A 14,729-nucleotide genomic window follows, 5' to 3' on the forward strand; every position below is an offset into this window, starting at 1 on the left:
CCCCGACCTTCTAAACTCCTGCATGCTTGGGGTTGCATGTGAAAAATATTTGTGTGACAGAGGGAAGAATGAAAAGAGAGGCAGAGGAGAACAAGAGAGGAGTTTTAAGAGACTACATGCACACATGTGTAACGAAGGCCTGCCTTTGGGTTCTCAAAAGGGCAAAGAGCACCACAGAGCTGTGTGTGTGTTTGTGTGTGCGTGTAGGTGTGTGTGTGTGTGTGTGTGTGTGTGTGTGTGTGTGTGTGTGTGTGTGCGCGTACCTTGTAGGTCCGACAGGAGGGGTTGAAAGCATTTGTCCCACACACAAACAAGGTGTCGTCATTTTGCTGCAGGAGGACTTTGATGAAATTGTGACACTCATCCTTCGGGGGGGGCACAGGCCGGGAGGGACGGAAAGAGACATAAGTCATGAGACTCCAGCGTCTTTTATAAGAGACACTTTCACGCTAAAAGCTACATTTTTGTTTTTTTTTTAAACAAGGGCCTCTTTCTTTCTTTCTTTCTTTCTTTTGAAGTACAGCATGCGGTGCTCCACAGGCAAGTGGGAGGCATGGGAAACAAACATCAAGTGCGTAATCATGAAATGTAACGTTTGTAATGTACATATGAAATGTAATGGAATATTTATTCATTTTCAGTTTTGTTAGAACGTACAGCAACTCCAAAGAAAACACAATTGCACTGCTATTTGATTTGAAGATTGTCGTTGATAAATGTAATATGAGCTGCAGGGAGTGTGTTATTAAACCTCCATGCCTGTTAATGTGTGTGTGTGGGTGTGTGTGTGTGTGTGTGTGGGTGTGTCTGTGTGTGCGTGTGAGAGAGAAACAGGGAGACTGTGAGAAATGACGTCTGTTACAGCTTCTCTGTAATGTATAATGTGTGATTTTCTCTAGAAGAGCTTTGTGAAGGAATAGGGTGACATCTGTTCTATAAATGAAGTTGGGGAGAAAGGACAGAGGTTGAAGTGTCTGTATGTTTAAGTGTGTGTGTGTGTGTGTGTGTGTGTGTGTGTGTGTGTGTGTGTGTGTGTGTGTTTTCTCTACCTTGTGCTTCCCTTTCATTCTGCAAGTGTCCACATCTGCTTGTCTGGACTTCCATGTCATTTTCTGAAGAAAGAAAAAATAAGGTAGTCGAAAAAAAGATGAAGAAAACAAAAAAAACAGAAGGCACCACAGAGCTCAATAGCCAATCCATACTGGGATCAATAATCATCATCTGAGATTCTCCGTCATTGATCCCCCTAATGAGGCACCTGCTCTGAGGTGAACTTTGTTCTAAGCACTGACTGGAGATTAGTTTACCTCCTTGAACTTCTAATTCGCTAACAGGGGAGGAGGAAATACGATACTGACCCCGGATCAGAGCCGAGTCTGTCCAAGGACAGATCCCGCCTCGGAGCTGAGAGCTCATTTCTGTGGATTGATAGGCTGGCCATCCTTGTGCACACACTAGCACACACAGACACACACACCCACACACACACACACACACACACTGCCTTGGCCTGTAGGTCAGCGCTAGTCAATACCTGCCAGTCCACTACAAACAGAAATATACACGGCCTCTTTCATTGTCACACACACTTATCAGTCAGTGCTAAGTTATATCTGGCAACCCCTCCTCCCCCCACCCCCACTCCCGTGTCGCATGAGGGTTATAGCCGATCTGGTGGCTCAGGCCGCCGCTGTCGTACAACATGTTTGGAGCTCGGCCACTGATTAAAGACCCCTCAGTCATCAATCAATCTACGCGTCTCCCATTGGCCTTTCATCTGCAGCCCGCTCTCATTAAGACCCACTCGCCGGGGCTTTGACATTGAAGTGGATGAGGTGGAGGGTAGGCGGGTTGTTGCACACCACAACGGTCTTGTCTGAATTCTGTTGGCATGCATTACGTTGAGAGAACAAAATTATGCCGGCGAGAAGTGGTGGCATTGGAATGGAGAGTGGATTATTACTGCTGAGGGGCCTGTGTAAATATGAGGCGCTCCTTCCTCGCCCACATGCACCTTGTCTTCCTCGCAATCCTCCCCGCAATTCATCTCCTCTTACCCTCTGCTTTTTTTGTCCCTCTCTCTTTCCTCCCCCACTTTCTCCTCTGTCCTCCCAGCTTCCGTTACACACCCATCAGCCCTTCTTCCACTGTCCCACTGACGAGCGCGGATGACGCAGGCGGTTTGCTGGCTGATTGATTGGATAATCTTCTCAACGGGGTCAGTGCGGCGTGCTTGGCCGACTCACGCCGGTGAGTGGGTGAGTAGGACTGCTGACGGTCACACGCACACACACACGTGCGGCGTGCACACACAAACACCTAGTGGCACCCAGGAGGCGAGTCATTAGGGGTTAGGTTGTCGATCACGCTGAGAACAACTCGTCCTCAGAGAGGCGGACGTCTCACTCACCTTACTGAAAAAGATCTCGTCACTATTGGCAGTGTCCGTGTCCACCGTGTATATGTGATCCCTGCGAGGGAGGGAGGGAGGGAGAAAGGAGGGAGAGAGAGAGATGAGAAGATAAGAGTCAAGACAGCAGCAGACAGTCAAAAAAATTCAACAAACAATAAATCCATTTATTTTTCTCCCCTCTACTTTCCCCCCCTGCGGGCAGCAAACAACGTCAGAAAAAGGGGGCTTTGTATAAACTTTGTTCGAACTTCTAAAAAAATGACAATAAACAAAAGGAGGCCAGAGCTATTTGCTCTGTCAGACAGAAACAGTCAACAAAGGTTTAGAGCGCTGTGGCGCAGGCCTGGGGACAAAAGCCTCTTTGTCCACAGAGAAAGGTCCTGAGGGGGGGGTGGGAGGGGTGAGGGAGGAGGGGAAGGGCTGAGACGGGAGGTGCCAAGTCACTCAGAGCTGTTCAGGTCAATTAAGCCTAGTGTTTGAGCCACAGGAAATCTATACCAACACTCATTATGGCTCAGACAAGAAGACTTGTGTGTGCTGGGCAGTGAAATATACAGACTTCTCCTGTGTTACACGCTCCGGCCGCATAGGCTGCAGCAGGGCATATGGAAGACATAAGACCCACAAGGGTTAACTGCCTCCCCGACAGACGGGCCCGGCTGGTGGGCCCTGGTGCGTAGCTGCACCTACTTACCCCACCGAGTATTAAGGGTGCAGACAGGGAGAGAGGGAGGGTACGGCTGTTGTAGAAGAAGGTGTGAGCGGACGAGAGACAATAAAGAGAAGGGGTGGGGGATTTACCTCGTTTCGAAGGAGCGAACCAAAGGTGACCGCGCCAAGCGATGTAACCGCTTTAATTTGTCGGAGATTAGCCGCTGAACGTGTTTTTAATCAAAGTGTGCAACAGTGGCGTCGTCAGACTCGCAGCTTAATTACGTTTCCAGCTCCCTAACCTGCGCTCAGCCAGCCTGCTCTGCCTCGCTCTCTCATTAACTAAATCTAATAAAGTCTTTGGAGGAACAGGCATCTCTGAAATGAATCCACTTATATCGCTTTCCTGGGGGCCACCGTCGTCTCCTCCAGGATAAAAAAAAAAGAAACACAGTTTACTGTACATTATCGGCTGCGACGCCCAAATTGAATAATTAATCTTGGAGAGCAGGTTGAAATTGAGCAAACGGCGCTGCTTTCTCAGCGGGAAGAGGACACTTTTCCGGCGAGGCCAAGGGGCCGAAATCTCTGCTGGTGAAATTCGTGCTTTGTTTTGTTGTTTTTGTCACTTCTTTCCAGGTCTGCCCTAAAGTCTGTCTCATCACACAACTCTTCTACATCACGGTGTACATGGTGTACAGTCCACTGATCACGTGACTTATAGATCTGCATAGATAGTATCATTCAAACAAACATATTCAAGTTTAATGCTAGATGATAAAGAAATCTTCCACAGATATACAGATGAACATTTACATCATTTTGCATTCATGCTGAATCTAATTTGACATGCTAATCCATAAAAGGGTAAAATATTGAGTATACATCTTTAAACACAAAGCAGCGACTTCTGAATTCTTTCAGATGGTTTTCAAAGCACAGTTTATTGTTCTTTAAAAAAAAGAATTCATGTTCTATAAAATCCATTGAAATAACAAACTGCATGTAATATTCAGCCATGAAAGGAGAAAAGGAAAGGAGGAGATCATCTTCAGGTCACTGAGATGCACCGCCACATCCTTTCTACATTTAACTTCTCCTTCTCGAGCAAACGCCACACGCTGAGTGTCACCGTGCCGTCTGCCGAGACTAAAAAACACAAGTGAACTGCGCTGCGAAATGTTTTTCATTAAGGCGCTCTGGTAGCTCTACCATTTCACCACTCTGGCTAATTGATCTGGATTGAATTTCCAGGGTTCCTGAATGGCCCCCTGTTTTAGTGTTTCTTTCACCTTGCTGCCACGGTAACAGGAAACACCAACATGTGGCTACAGTAAATGTGATTATTAAAATGGCAGCTGTGATTTGTCAAAGATTACATTAAAGAAAGAAAAAACATCCACACCAGACACATTTAAGATGTCGAAGACACATTTAACAGAAAAGAACGATGATGGTTGATAACGGTAATGGACGATATCGTTATAATGTTCAGCTACGTCTCCTGAAGTTCACCGACTTGTTAAATGAACTGCATTTATATCTTTATAATAAAACTCAAACTTTATATTAAAAAAGACGAAGCTAAATCAAAAGCTATTAAATCAGAGGATTACTTGGCAGATTTAGTGTAATCCCGTGGGTTATTTTAAAACAAGCCCATGAGTAATATGCAATCGACTGCTCCGTGATTTTGGACAGTAACCGTCCCGGCTATGCGCCCCGTCTCCTGCCTCTCTTAGTCCCGCCGCTGACAGCGTCCTCGGGGGCCGAGGCCTTCCAGCCGCGGGGTTTATTTTGTTTTGTTTCCAGCTGAGATTAGAGCGAGCCAAGCGATGAGGCGTCCCTCAAACATCCTGACTGGAGTTGGAGAAGGACAATGGAGCGGCTGTGTCTGTGTCAACACCAGCTTTCTAAACACACACATGTGCAAGGAGACCCCCCCCCCCACCGTGCTGCTCTCCTTTTACCCCAACATGCTCACACACATGCACCCTTTCCCTTCTTCACCACTGCACCTGAACTCATACTACGGCACATTCTGGTGTGTGAGTCACATCGTTACAACCTCACTGTGATGAGGAGAAGACAGAAAGCAAAGGCGCGTTAAGGGACTACACTGGTGGTATTGTACGTTGTAGACCATTAACTACAAATGCACTTGAGTTAACACTATTGTGAACCGTTTTCCGAGGCAAACTTGAACTCTTAGAATTGATTTCCAACCCTCCAGGAAGCCAGTGGTTTCCGTTTAATTAATAACCAATGAAAATCAACTGGCAGGGTTGGAACCTGCTTAAAACAAGTGATCCATTCAGAGCTGGGATCTGACATGTGACATCCAAAAAGCTTTGCATTCACAAACTATTGTTACTATTGGAGTTTTTTTGTTATTGATTAATCTGCCCATAATGTTCTTGATTAATTGTTAAATCACTTGGTTTGACTAATGTAAAAAAAAGATTAACAAACAGTACCAAAACCCAAATATATTCCTTCTACAATCCTCACAGAAGAGAAGCTGCAACAAGATATTTTTTATTTATTTTTTTGCTTAAAAAATACCTGAAATGATTTATGAATTATCAAGAAGGTTGAACTAAAATGCAATAAGCTAAGTGGCTGCTCTATAAATTGATGAATGCAGAAAACAAAAGGACATTTGGGATAACCAAACATACTGGGGGTGATGTGGAAAGTCAGATGTGAACTTAGTCTGGACTCATATTTACAGTCCAGTCAGATTTTGTGTGGTGTGACCAGGCCAACTGGATTTGTGCTAATGAATTAATTATGTGCTAACAAAACGTTATCATTTTAACAGACTACGCCATGTTGTTTGTACTACACCATACCCTCAGTACCATACCCTCAGTAGATCCACTGCCTGAGAACTTGTACTGTTTATTTTGCATGGTGTTAACATGAGGTTGCACAGTGTTGTACGTGCACCCGATACCAGCCAGTAGCGCTGACACAAAATACAAGTAACAAGTCTTAAGGGTATAAGTACTAATATAATCAAAGCAATAAACTAACAATGTTGATATAAAGGAAAGAAGTCAGTACACAAGTGAGCCACAACAACCTCTGACATCCTGCTGTTGCAATAAGTTGACACGAATGAGAGACATTACTAGTTACTACTGCCAGCCTCTGTATATATATTTGTGCCGGATGAATTGCTAAAAGTCTTCAAACCTTTGGAGAGAGAAAGTATAAAACACGTTTACAGAGTTGTGTTTTGAATGAAAACTTGTTCCAAAAGGACATGACAAAGAATAACCAAACACACTGCAGATGATGTGAGTTTCAAGGTTTTAAAACCTTTTCTTGCTGTGACTGTTGAAAATCTGAAGAAGACAGGCCTCCTACTGACCTAGCAGCCTAAGGCCGAGGTCAGATTTCAAGACAGTTGCCCGCTGAGAATAGTTCAGACTAAACAACTGGTCTGAGTGAAAGCTGCCGTCCTGTTGGGGCAAAGCTGTTGCAAAGAGTACTGATCCGACCTAATTCTAATACGCAACGTCCTGCTTCCATTTGCACTGAGCAGCTCGGTGTGAATATGAAAATAGGTGCTCTATTGTTTATTGTTTCCTAGAGTAGAATCAATTTACATTACAGATGTACATATTTACGTCTCACTTGTAAAATTATTTATGAGACTGAAAAACATTGTAGGAGTGTTCTTCCACTTCGTTTGAGTAGTTTTTGGACTCACCCACGCATTTTAGATCAGGTAAATGCCTTTGAATAAAGTTATGTAACAACTCATGAAGTGCAGATCAAGATGATACTCTGCATTCTGTGAGTAGTTGCAAGTGCCAGTTCATTTATTCTTTTCCTCTTCGCCATTAGTTGAACTCCCTCTTTCTGTTGCCTTAGTCACAGTCACATTAATCTAGAACCAGTCAGACTGGGTCATCAGAATGATCAGGAATTATTAGAAAGCTCTCGTCTGTATCTTGAATCCATCCACACTACGTCATATTTAAAGCCTATATTTGTTTATATCTTGGCATGTCCAGTCAGAATTTATCTGGAGTGGCCAGGCCTGAAACTTGGACGCTTTCCACAAGTGACTTCATTTACCGAAATCCACCGAGGGATGTTTTTTCTGCCTGTAGCTCTCTTTCCTATCATTTCCTCACTCTCAACTGTAAACTATGAGTCAAACATGTCCTGAGGATGGCACAGTGTTTTTACACAAAACAGAAGGGTCTACTGTTTTGCGGCCGTGCTGTGAAATTTCGAGAAAAACAACACCGTGAGATTCTGGGGAAAACGAAAATAACAGAAGCCTTTGACGAGCGAGGAGCCCAGGACATCGGTTGAGCGACGCGTTTTCCCGAAACTCAACGACAAAAACTGTGTGAGTTGGGCGGAAGGTATGCAAATATCCTCTTGGACACAATCATTGAGTCACTGTAAAAGGATGAGCCCAGACAGAGAGAAAGGGCTGAATGGTCAGAGGCAAGACAGTGGACCAACTGAGCGCGGGCGAGAGTGTGAGATGGAGTGGCATAGAAGGTCTCCGTCGGACATGACATGTAGCCATGCGTGGCCACCACAACAACTGGGCCTTTGTGTGGAAGAATGTCGTTTTCATAACAGCGCATTTCTTCCGCGGTGACGGCCAGCCCGGCCTGGTCCGTCTGCTGGGCCTTTGTCAAACTATCTTGGGAGAAATAGAGAAGGAACGAGATTAGCATGCAGCCCGCACCTTTGGCCATGCACCGCCCCTCTTTTTCTGCAAGTTAAATGCCTGCACGTCCGCCCTCCTCTCCACCTCCCGCCACCCCTCTTTGCCCATATTCCTCTCTCTACATAACTGGATCACGGGCGGTATGAGGAGGGTCCATTGTGCATTGTTTTTGGCTTTCTCCTGGTTCAAATCCTCTTCACAAAGTGGATTGGGGGGGTGGGGGACCGGGGAAGCCAGCAGGCACCTTCGGGCTGTGTGTGGGGGGGAGGGGGCGGTTCTGAATGGGCTGAGGGCACCAAGGGGCCCTCACTGATGCGGTGGCATGAAATACAATAAGCCAGAGTTCACTCACCCCCCCGAGCTGAGGCAGGTTGTTCTTTTCGAAGGTTGAGGTTCTCATTACGGGTTTTCTACATCCTCTCCGCATCTCCTTTTTGTGACTGTGTGTATGCGAGTGGATGTGTGTTTTTGTGTGTGTGTCTGGGTCAGTGGGGTGAGGTGCATGTTTTCAGCTTGCACACTTAGGCGCAGTTAGGCAGGCATGCATACCATCTGCATAAAAGATGTGCTTTATTTTACATTTATTGATTGAATTTCGTCCAGTGGTCTCAAAAAATATTTGAACACATCTCCAGGCGAGAAAATACGGGAATTAGCCATTCATGCCATCCAGTTAACTTAATAACATAAATTGTGCTAATGAATTAATTATGTGCACAACAACTGTGAGAACATGCCCTTAATCAATATTCCTAACACATTAACATAATGTCCAGTTAATACACAGTAGATCCACAGATCAGATACAACATAATGTAACTCTAGTTCCTGCCGTTACAATCACTTGTACTAATTGGAGAACCTGAATTACTATTTCCAGGCTCTGAATATTTTTGCCGGACGAATTGCTAAAACTTAAAAAGTATTATACATATTTTTCAGAGTAACGTTTTTAACGGAAACTTAGTTCCAACTTGTAATTCAGGTGATTGCGACCGCTGGAGCGGCTAGCTTTTGTTTCAGAGTGTGGACGTGGCTGGATGTCGCTGGTGCTGCGAGCAGAGGGAGAGGAGGCAACCGTGTAATCCCAGTCATTAGTGGGTTTTAACAGGATTTGGTGCTGCTACAATAATGGAGACTCTAGTGGCCTCCGCTGCGAGACCTAAAAAGGCCCGACAGGGAAGAACCGTGGCCACAGAGGCACGACTGTTCCAGAGGACTCGACGGAGGGAAGGTAATCTCGATTTTTGAGCCTGTATGTGTGCGCGAGCGTCTTTGTGTGGATGTTTGTGTCTCTGTGTGAGTCCAGCCACAAATTTTGGGTCCTGCAATCTCACACTGATCTTTTCCTGTCTCACACTGTCTCTGTCTCTCTCCCCCCCCCCAACACACACACACATTCTATCTCTGGTTCCCATGCTTCCCAGCCTCATAGAGGGGTGTACACAGAGTGCAGCTGGTGTTGCCATGGTGAAAGCCGACTGAGGGCCGAGAATGGCGACTATGCCCTGCATGTGGAGAGACCTGGGGCATGCTCGCTAGGCAGGCTATACAGTAACACATTCACACACACACACACACACACACACACACACATGCGCAATTACGTATGGAGTGTCTCTTCTCCTCGTGTGCTGAAAGGGAAATTCTAGTTCCATACAACCTTGGTTTTCATCGAGTCTATACTTGCCGTATAGTTTTTTTTACAGTATTACCAATATTTCAGGTGTGCTCACCTTCGGCTCTACCTCCAAATAAAGTGGTCGAGGTGATCTGATGAAACTGTTGGCTCGTTTACAACCTGTCTGACTGCCTGACTGCTCGACTCTTGCCCCCTCAGGCTCTGTGTCCCCACCAATCTTACTTAATCTTACCTTGGTGAGTACAATGTCACTCTAACTGATAGAAATCAGTTACAAACTACAGAAACATGACCCACTTTGGAGTTTCAAAAAAATAGTCTGACTCTAAAAATCTAAAACTCAAAGTCATGGCTTGCTGTGGCTACATCTACATACCCACACTCAAGCGCACACTCACACAGAGATATATATGTTTTCAGAGATCAGAATGATAAATCCCCCCATCGCACTTTGATAAATTCCCGCTGAATGCCCAACATAGTGTATCCTGACCGTGAAATATGGACTGCTGGGGCAGGAATCCTCCTGCGTCCATCTCTCACTGCATCAAAAACACTTTATTGCTTTTACCGAAACGTGACTCTGCTGCTAAACACCTCCAAACATGCATGACGGCAGGGACCCACATAAAGCACCGAGCTTGTGCGTGGAGAGGTTTTTATGTTCATCGCCCGCACTTTAATACACATCATGTCTCAGTTTGTCGTGGATAGTGTGCGGCTGATTGCCACCATAAAAATAAAAAACGAAACAGTAGCTGAACATGAGCCGACTGAGCTGAATCTCATGTTCATCTTTGACTTCACAAACAAAACCTCTCTTACCACGGTTTCAGAAGTGTTTTCTCTGTGTGAGACTGCATCTGTGCGGAGAGTGATTCTGTTATGCATCCCTCTTCTTAAGAGCAGAGATATTTGATGAAAAGTGAAAGAATCCAATGCCTGTCTTGTTAAAACTGAACAAACAAGAGGCTTTTTGATCGCCTGCATATGAAAAGACAGCTGTCTGATGTCTGATCAGGCTGTGCTGTTCCTCTGGATAATGCACCTGATGGAAACTGAGTCATGGAATAAGATTCAGAATATTAAGGGACGAAACTAGTCATGCACTGAATTCATAATCAATGCTCAATATGTGCGAGTCTAAGAGGGCAAATGATATTTTACACATATTGAACAAGCCACGACCTCATCAACAGGAGCCATTCTCTGCAATGTCTACCCACATATAAATTGCTGAACACAGCACTGCAAAGAGAGCGTCTGATTCTACCAAATCAATACATTGCATTCAAGGCTCAAACCCGAGGATGAATTATCAATCACTGCATCTGTTGCTGAGTTCCTCCCTTGCCAAAGACTTGCCTCTTTCCCTCTGTGGATTAAGCCACTTTTGTCTATTTACAATTTCATCAGTTGCTATGTTTGTATGCATCTCACAGCTTAAAACTCTTGTGATTTGATTGCCAGCGACCAAACAGGAGCCAAAAGGGACTTAATACACTGAGCAGCCATTCAGAAAACAGGCTGAAACAGTGTTGAGCTTTGGACCGCGTTCACAGTGGCCATCTGCAAGCTGCCGCGCACCAAGAACTGAGGCTCACTGGTCTAGAGGCATGATGGCAAAACTGTGAGATGCTGGCCCCAGAATAAACCAGTCATTTGATTGGACAACAGTCATAAAAGCAACTATTGATGTTGCCTAGTTTTTCTCTCTCCCTGCAGCTTTGTTGGTTGTTTCGTAGCTTGAGACTTGCCAGGGTTGACTGTTGGCCCGCTCTCGCATTGATTTCTGAAGTGCTGATTGCTCCTCTGTTTGCCTTAAACTGCTTTGTCATTCAACTTGTACATGTCTCCATCGATATCTTGTTAGTGACGATGGATCTTTGTGCGCTGGCTGTCGTTTGTGCGTCCATGTTATTGACTCCAACATCCTTCTCTGTGTCCGGATCAATGGCGGCCGTCCGGCTCGGTCTGATCTCGGGCAGCCGTTCCAGTTATTCGGAGGGGCCACATACCTCGGGCCATGTGTCAGCATTCCCGTCTGCTTTGAGCCAGTATGCACGAGTGAGAGCGACGCACCAGGTGACCTCGCACGTGCACACACAACTCACTGCAGGCACGAGCACGCGCTGTAGTATCCACGCCAACAGGCGCACCAACACGTGTTCGTTCTTCCCCAAAGTACCTCCACAGGCACACATATCACACTCAAGAAATGACTTTTAAATCCATGCGACAACTGGTCGGCATACTAAAGTGGGCAACACACACCCTCTCTCTCACACACACACATACACTCACACTTACAAACAGTCGCAAACACACCCCTCCAATAAACCCTCTGTCTCATTTCTCTCCTATACGCCTCAGGCCCCTGACACCCAATGTGGAGCAGGTGGGCGACAGGCAGACCAAAGTCTCTGGCACCCCACACACACACACACACACACACACACACACACACACACACAGAGGCTCACTCGTTCGCTCTGTTGCCTTCTCCACACTCCACACACCTCCTCTTAATGACCACAGATACGTCAAAAAGCTCTGCCACTTAAAGCAGCGGCCTCCCTCAGCCACTTAATTTGACATGCTTGGGAGGAAAACAAAGAAAGACCCCTATTATGGCTTTTAACAGTATCCAATCAAGCCTGCCACTCAATTAGCCATGGACGGCACAGAACAAACAGAAGGATCCATTTTATTAAGGCCGCTTCAGTGCCGCCGTAATATTGTACTGCAGACACATTCAGGAACCGCATCCAAGGCAAACCTGCCTGTTGATGCTTTGGACATGAAGCTGGCTGTCTTTATAGACCGCTCACTTTGCCATGAACATTTCTAAAGTAACAATGACAAGAGAGAAGACAGAATCAATATCGGTTTTCTCCGTGTCTCCAGGTGGTGTAATTGAGCTATATTATCTCTGAGAGATGAGTCACACAAAATTAAAGAAGAGCAGGTGAAAAACACATTGACGGATAGACACGAGGCGATAAAGGCAGGTGACAAACAAGGAGGGGGGAAAAACAGCCTGGCAGTAAAACAAAGAGTATTTGTTGGAATCGATTTGTGAGAGCACCTATGCTGCCAACAAATAAAGGGCTCAAAACGTCTGTATTTTAACTGTTACTGTTTATCGACAACACAGAAGGTGCATTAAGGCTGTCTGGATGGTGCATCAAGATCCTAAATGTGGATTATATCAACTCCAAAGTCTTTTCTTTGAAATGAGTGTTTAATTCATCTGTAGTTTTCATCCGTACATGTGTATGTGTGTGTGTCTGTTTGCGTGAGTTTGTGCGTCTGCCTGGGTGTTTCACAAAAACAGGCCACAAGTCTGCAGAGACGTCGTACGAGATAAAAGGGGTTCTGGCAGACTGCAAGCCCAAAATAGAAAACAACAAAGAGGTAATGAAAGAAAAAAAGACCAGACTGCAAAATGCTTCAAAGTCTCAGCATTTTGCTCCCAATGAGTCCCTCCTGATCCCAAAAATATTTAAAAGAAAAGAGCACAGCAAGTTCAGTTCGATAGCTCAACTACAGCCCTCAGCCATCGTCAAGTTAAAACAGGATCACATGTTCACAATCCTCAACTGGCAACAATTGATAAGAATCGTTCATAGCTGCAACTTCAATCAGCAGCTGTAATATGAGAGGGGGAGATGACGGATTTAATAATCCTGGTGGACCCACACTCGCTCAGTTTAATTAATCATAATCTACAGCGGCCTGCACGTTCATTCCATAAAGACAAGCAGTCAAGCTCTATTTCGAATGTCTTCTTGAATTGACGTCTCTCTCTGTCCAAAAACAGCAACAGTATCTCTTTGCTGTGGACAAAATCTAGCAATGATCACCCACCTGGCAGCGATGTATAACGTCCTGTTCATGATTATGATGAGCTGGATGTCCAGTTTGTGCCGCTGCGTGTTGTTCCTGCCAGGTTTGTGGCCTACAAACGCCGGGTACTGCTTTGTGTCTGCAAGGAGAGGACAAAAATGAAAGCCCTACGTGTGTAGCATTTATAACTGCAGTAACTGTAGTACAGTAATAACACTTTGCCAAGCCTCTCATGGGTTTTAGGGTCAAATGTCAATCCGTGTGTTTTAGCTTGAAGAAAACGCCACCACAAGTGTTGGCAGAGCTTCTCCTCTGACCATAAATTGTAGGCTGAAACTGTGCTGCACTGTACCATGCAATCGTTCTATTGTTGGTGGCTTTGGATGAAAGCTCTTGGTTTGAACAAACACTCTGAGAGAGGAGCAGGTCTCCTGGACAGCAGCGGTAGGTGCAGCGACAGTCCCAGAGAGGGTATAGGACGGGGCAGGACACACGGAGAAACAGAGGAAACAATGGCCGTATCTTTTATAGCCTGCAACAGCGTCTATGCTATCACACACAGCATTAGGAGCCCAACAGAAAAATAGCGGATTATCCTTTGATGTCGGGTGGGCTCCGTTTCAAATGCTGCTTTAAGTCCTTCATTTCAGTGTGTGTGGAGGGCCTATCCTTGGGCGCCAAATTACACTCCATGCCACCAAAAGTGCATTCAGTGCAGGGGGAGGCGGGGGTGGCAGAGGAAGCAAGGGTTGAGAGGGACGTGGAGGAGCGAAAGGATAGAGCAAGTGAGAGAGATACCGAGGAGGGGGATTTGCAAGTAGAAGACAAAGGGGGAGAGGGAAAAGAGTGCTGGGAGAGAGCGAGGGAGGACTTTGCAATGAGAGGAGGGACAGTGCATGAGAAAAGAAAGACAGAAAAGTGAAGAGAGAAAGATAAACTTACAGTTGCCGTGTGAGATGCTGATAGGCTCGCTGTCCTCAGGGAAGCCCGCCCCGGCTATGTGCAGTAGCGTGAAGTAGAGTAACAAGGCCTCTGACCTCATGGTCGCACCAACGCTGCCGCCGCTGCTGCTGGTGCTGCTGCTGGTGCTGCTGGTCCTCTGCTACAGATCTACCTCAGCCTGCACAAAAAGAGACAGAAGCGGTGGACAAGGAGGAGATGGAGAGGGATGAAGGGAAAGGGATGGGGGGAAGGCAGGAAGAAAAAGAAAAAAAAACAAAGTTTGTCAAACAAATCTGTTTTCACCTGACTGCCTCCTCAATTACTTTCCCTCCGCGGTTCCTGGATTCTTTGTGTGAAACAAAGAAATAAAGGATTTAGCCACACACAAATTCAAGTCCACCTGAATTAGCTGTCTGTGCGTTTTGCACGGCCCGTTGCAATCTGTCAGAGATATATTTATATATGCATTTTCGATGACTCAAGTGAGGCGAGTTGCAAGCGAAACCGAAATAATTGGATAAGGGAGG

At 45.7% G+C, this 14,729-nt stretch overlaps 1 protein-coding gene across 2 annotated transcripts in view; it reads right to left on the reverse strand.

Moving 5' to 3' along the window:
- sema6a (sema domain, transmembrane domain (TM), and cytoplasmic domain, (semaphorin) 6A) overlaps positions 1-14,729 on the reverse strand; it is a 102,468-nt gene that overhangs the window by 43,619 nt on the left and 44,120 nt on the right. For both annotated transcript variants that reach the window (XM_031856361.1, XM_031856362.1), the window contains exons 2-6: positions 14,203-14,380; positions 13,282-13,399; positions 2,411-2,471; positions 1,050-1,112; positions 264-365 (exon numbers count right to left, since the gene is read on the reverse strand). In XM_031856361.1, coding sequence (XP_031712221.1) covers positions 264-365; positions 1,050-1,112; positions 2,411-2,471; positions 13,282-13,399; positions 14,203-14,302 — 444 coding nt within the window. In that variant the 5' untranslated portion in view covers positions 14,303-14,380. The remainder of the gene's footprint in view (positions 1-263; positions 366-1,049; positions 1,113-2,410; positions 2,472-13,281; positions 13,400-14,202; positions 14,381-14,729) is intronic.

The sequence above is a fragment of the Anarrhichthys ocellatus genome, unplaced genomic scaffold, assembly GCF_004355925.1.
Source record: "Anarrhichthys ocellatus isolate YVR2014 unplaced genomic scaffold, GSC_Weel_1.0 scaffold17, whole genome shotgun sequence".
Taxonomy (NCBI): domain Eukaryota; kingdom Metazoa; phylum Chordata; class Actinopteri; order Perciformes; family Anarhichadidae; genus Anarrhichthys; species Anarrhichthys ocellatus.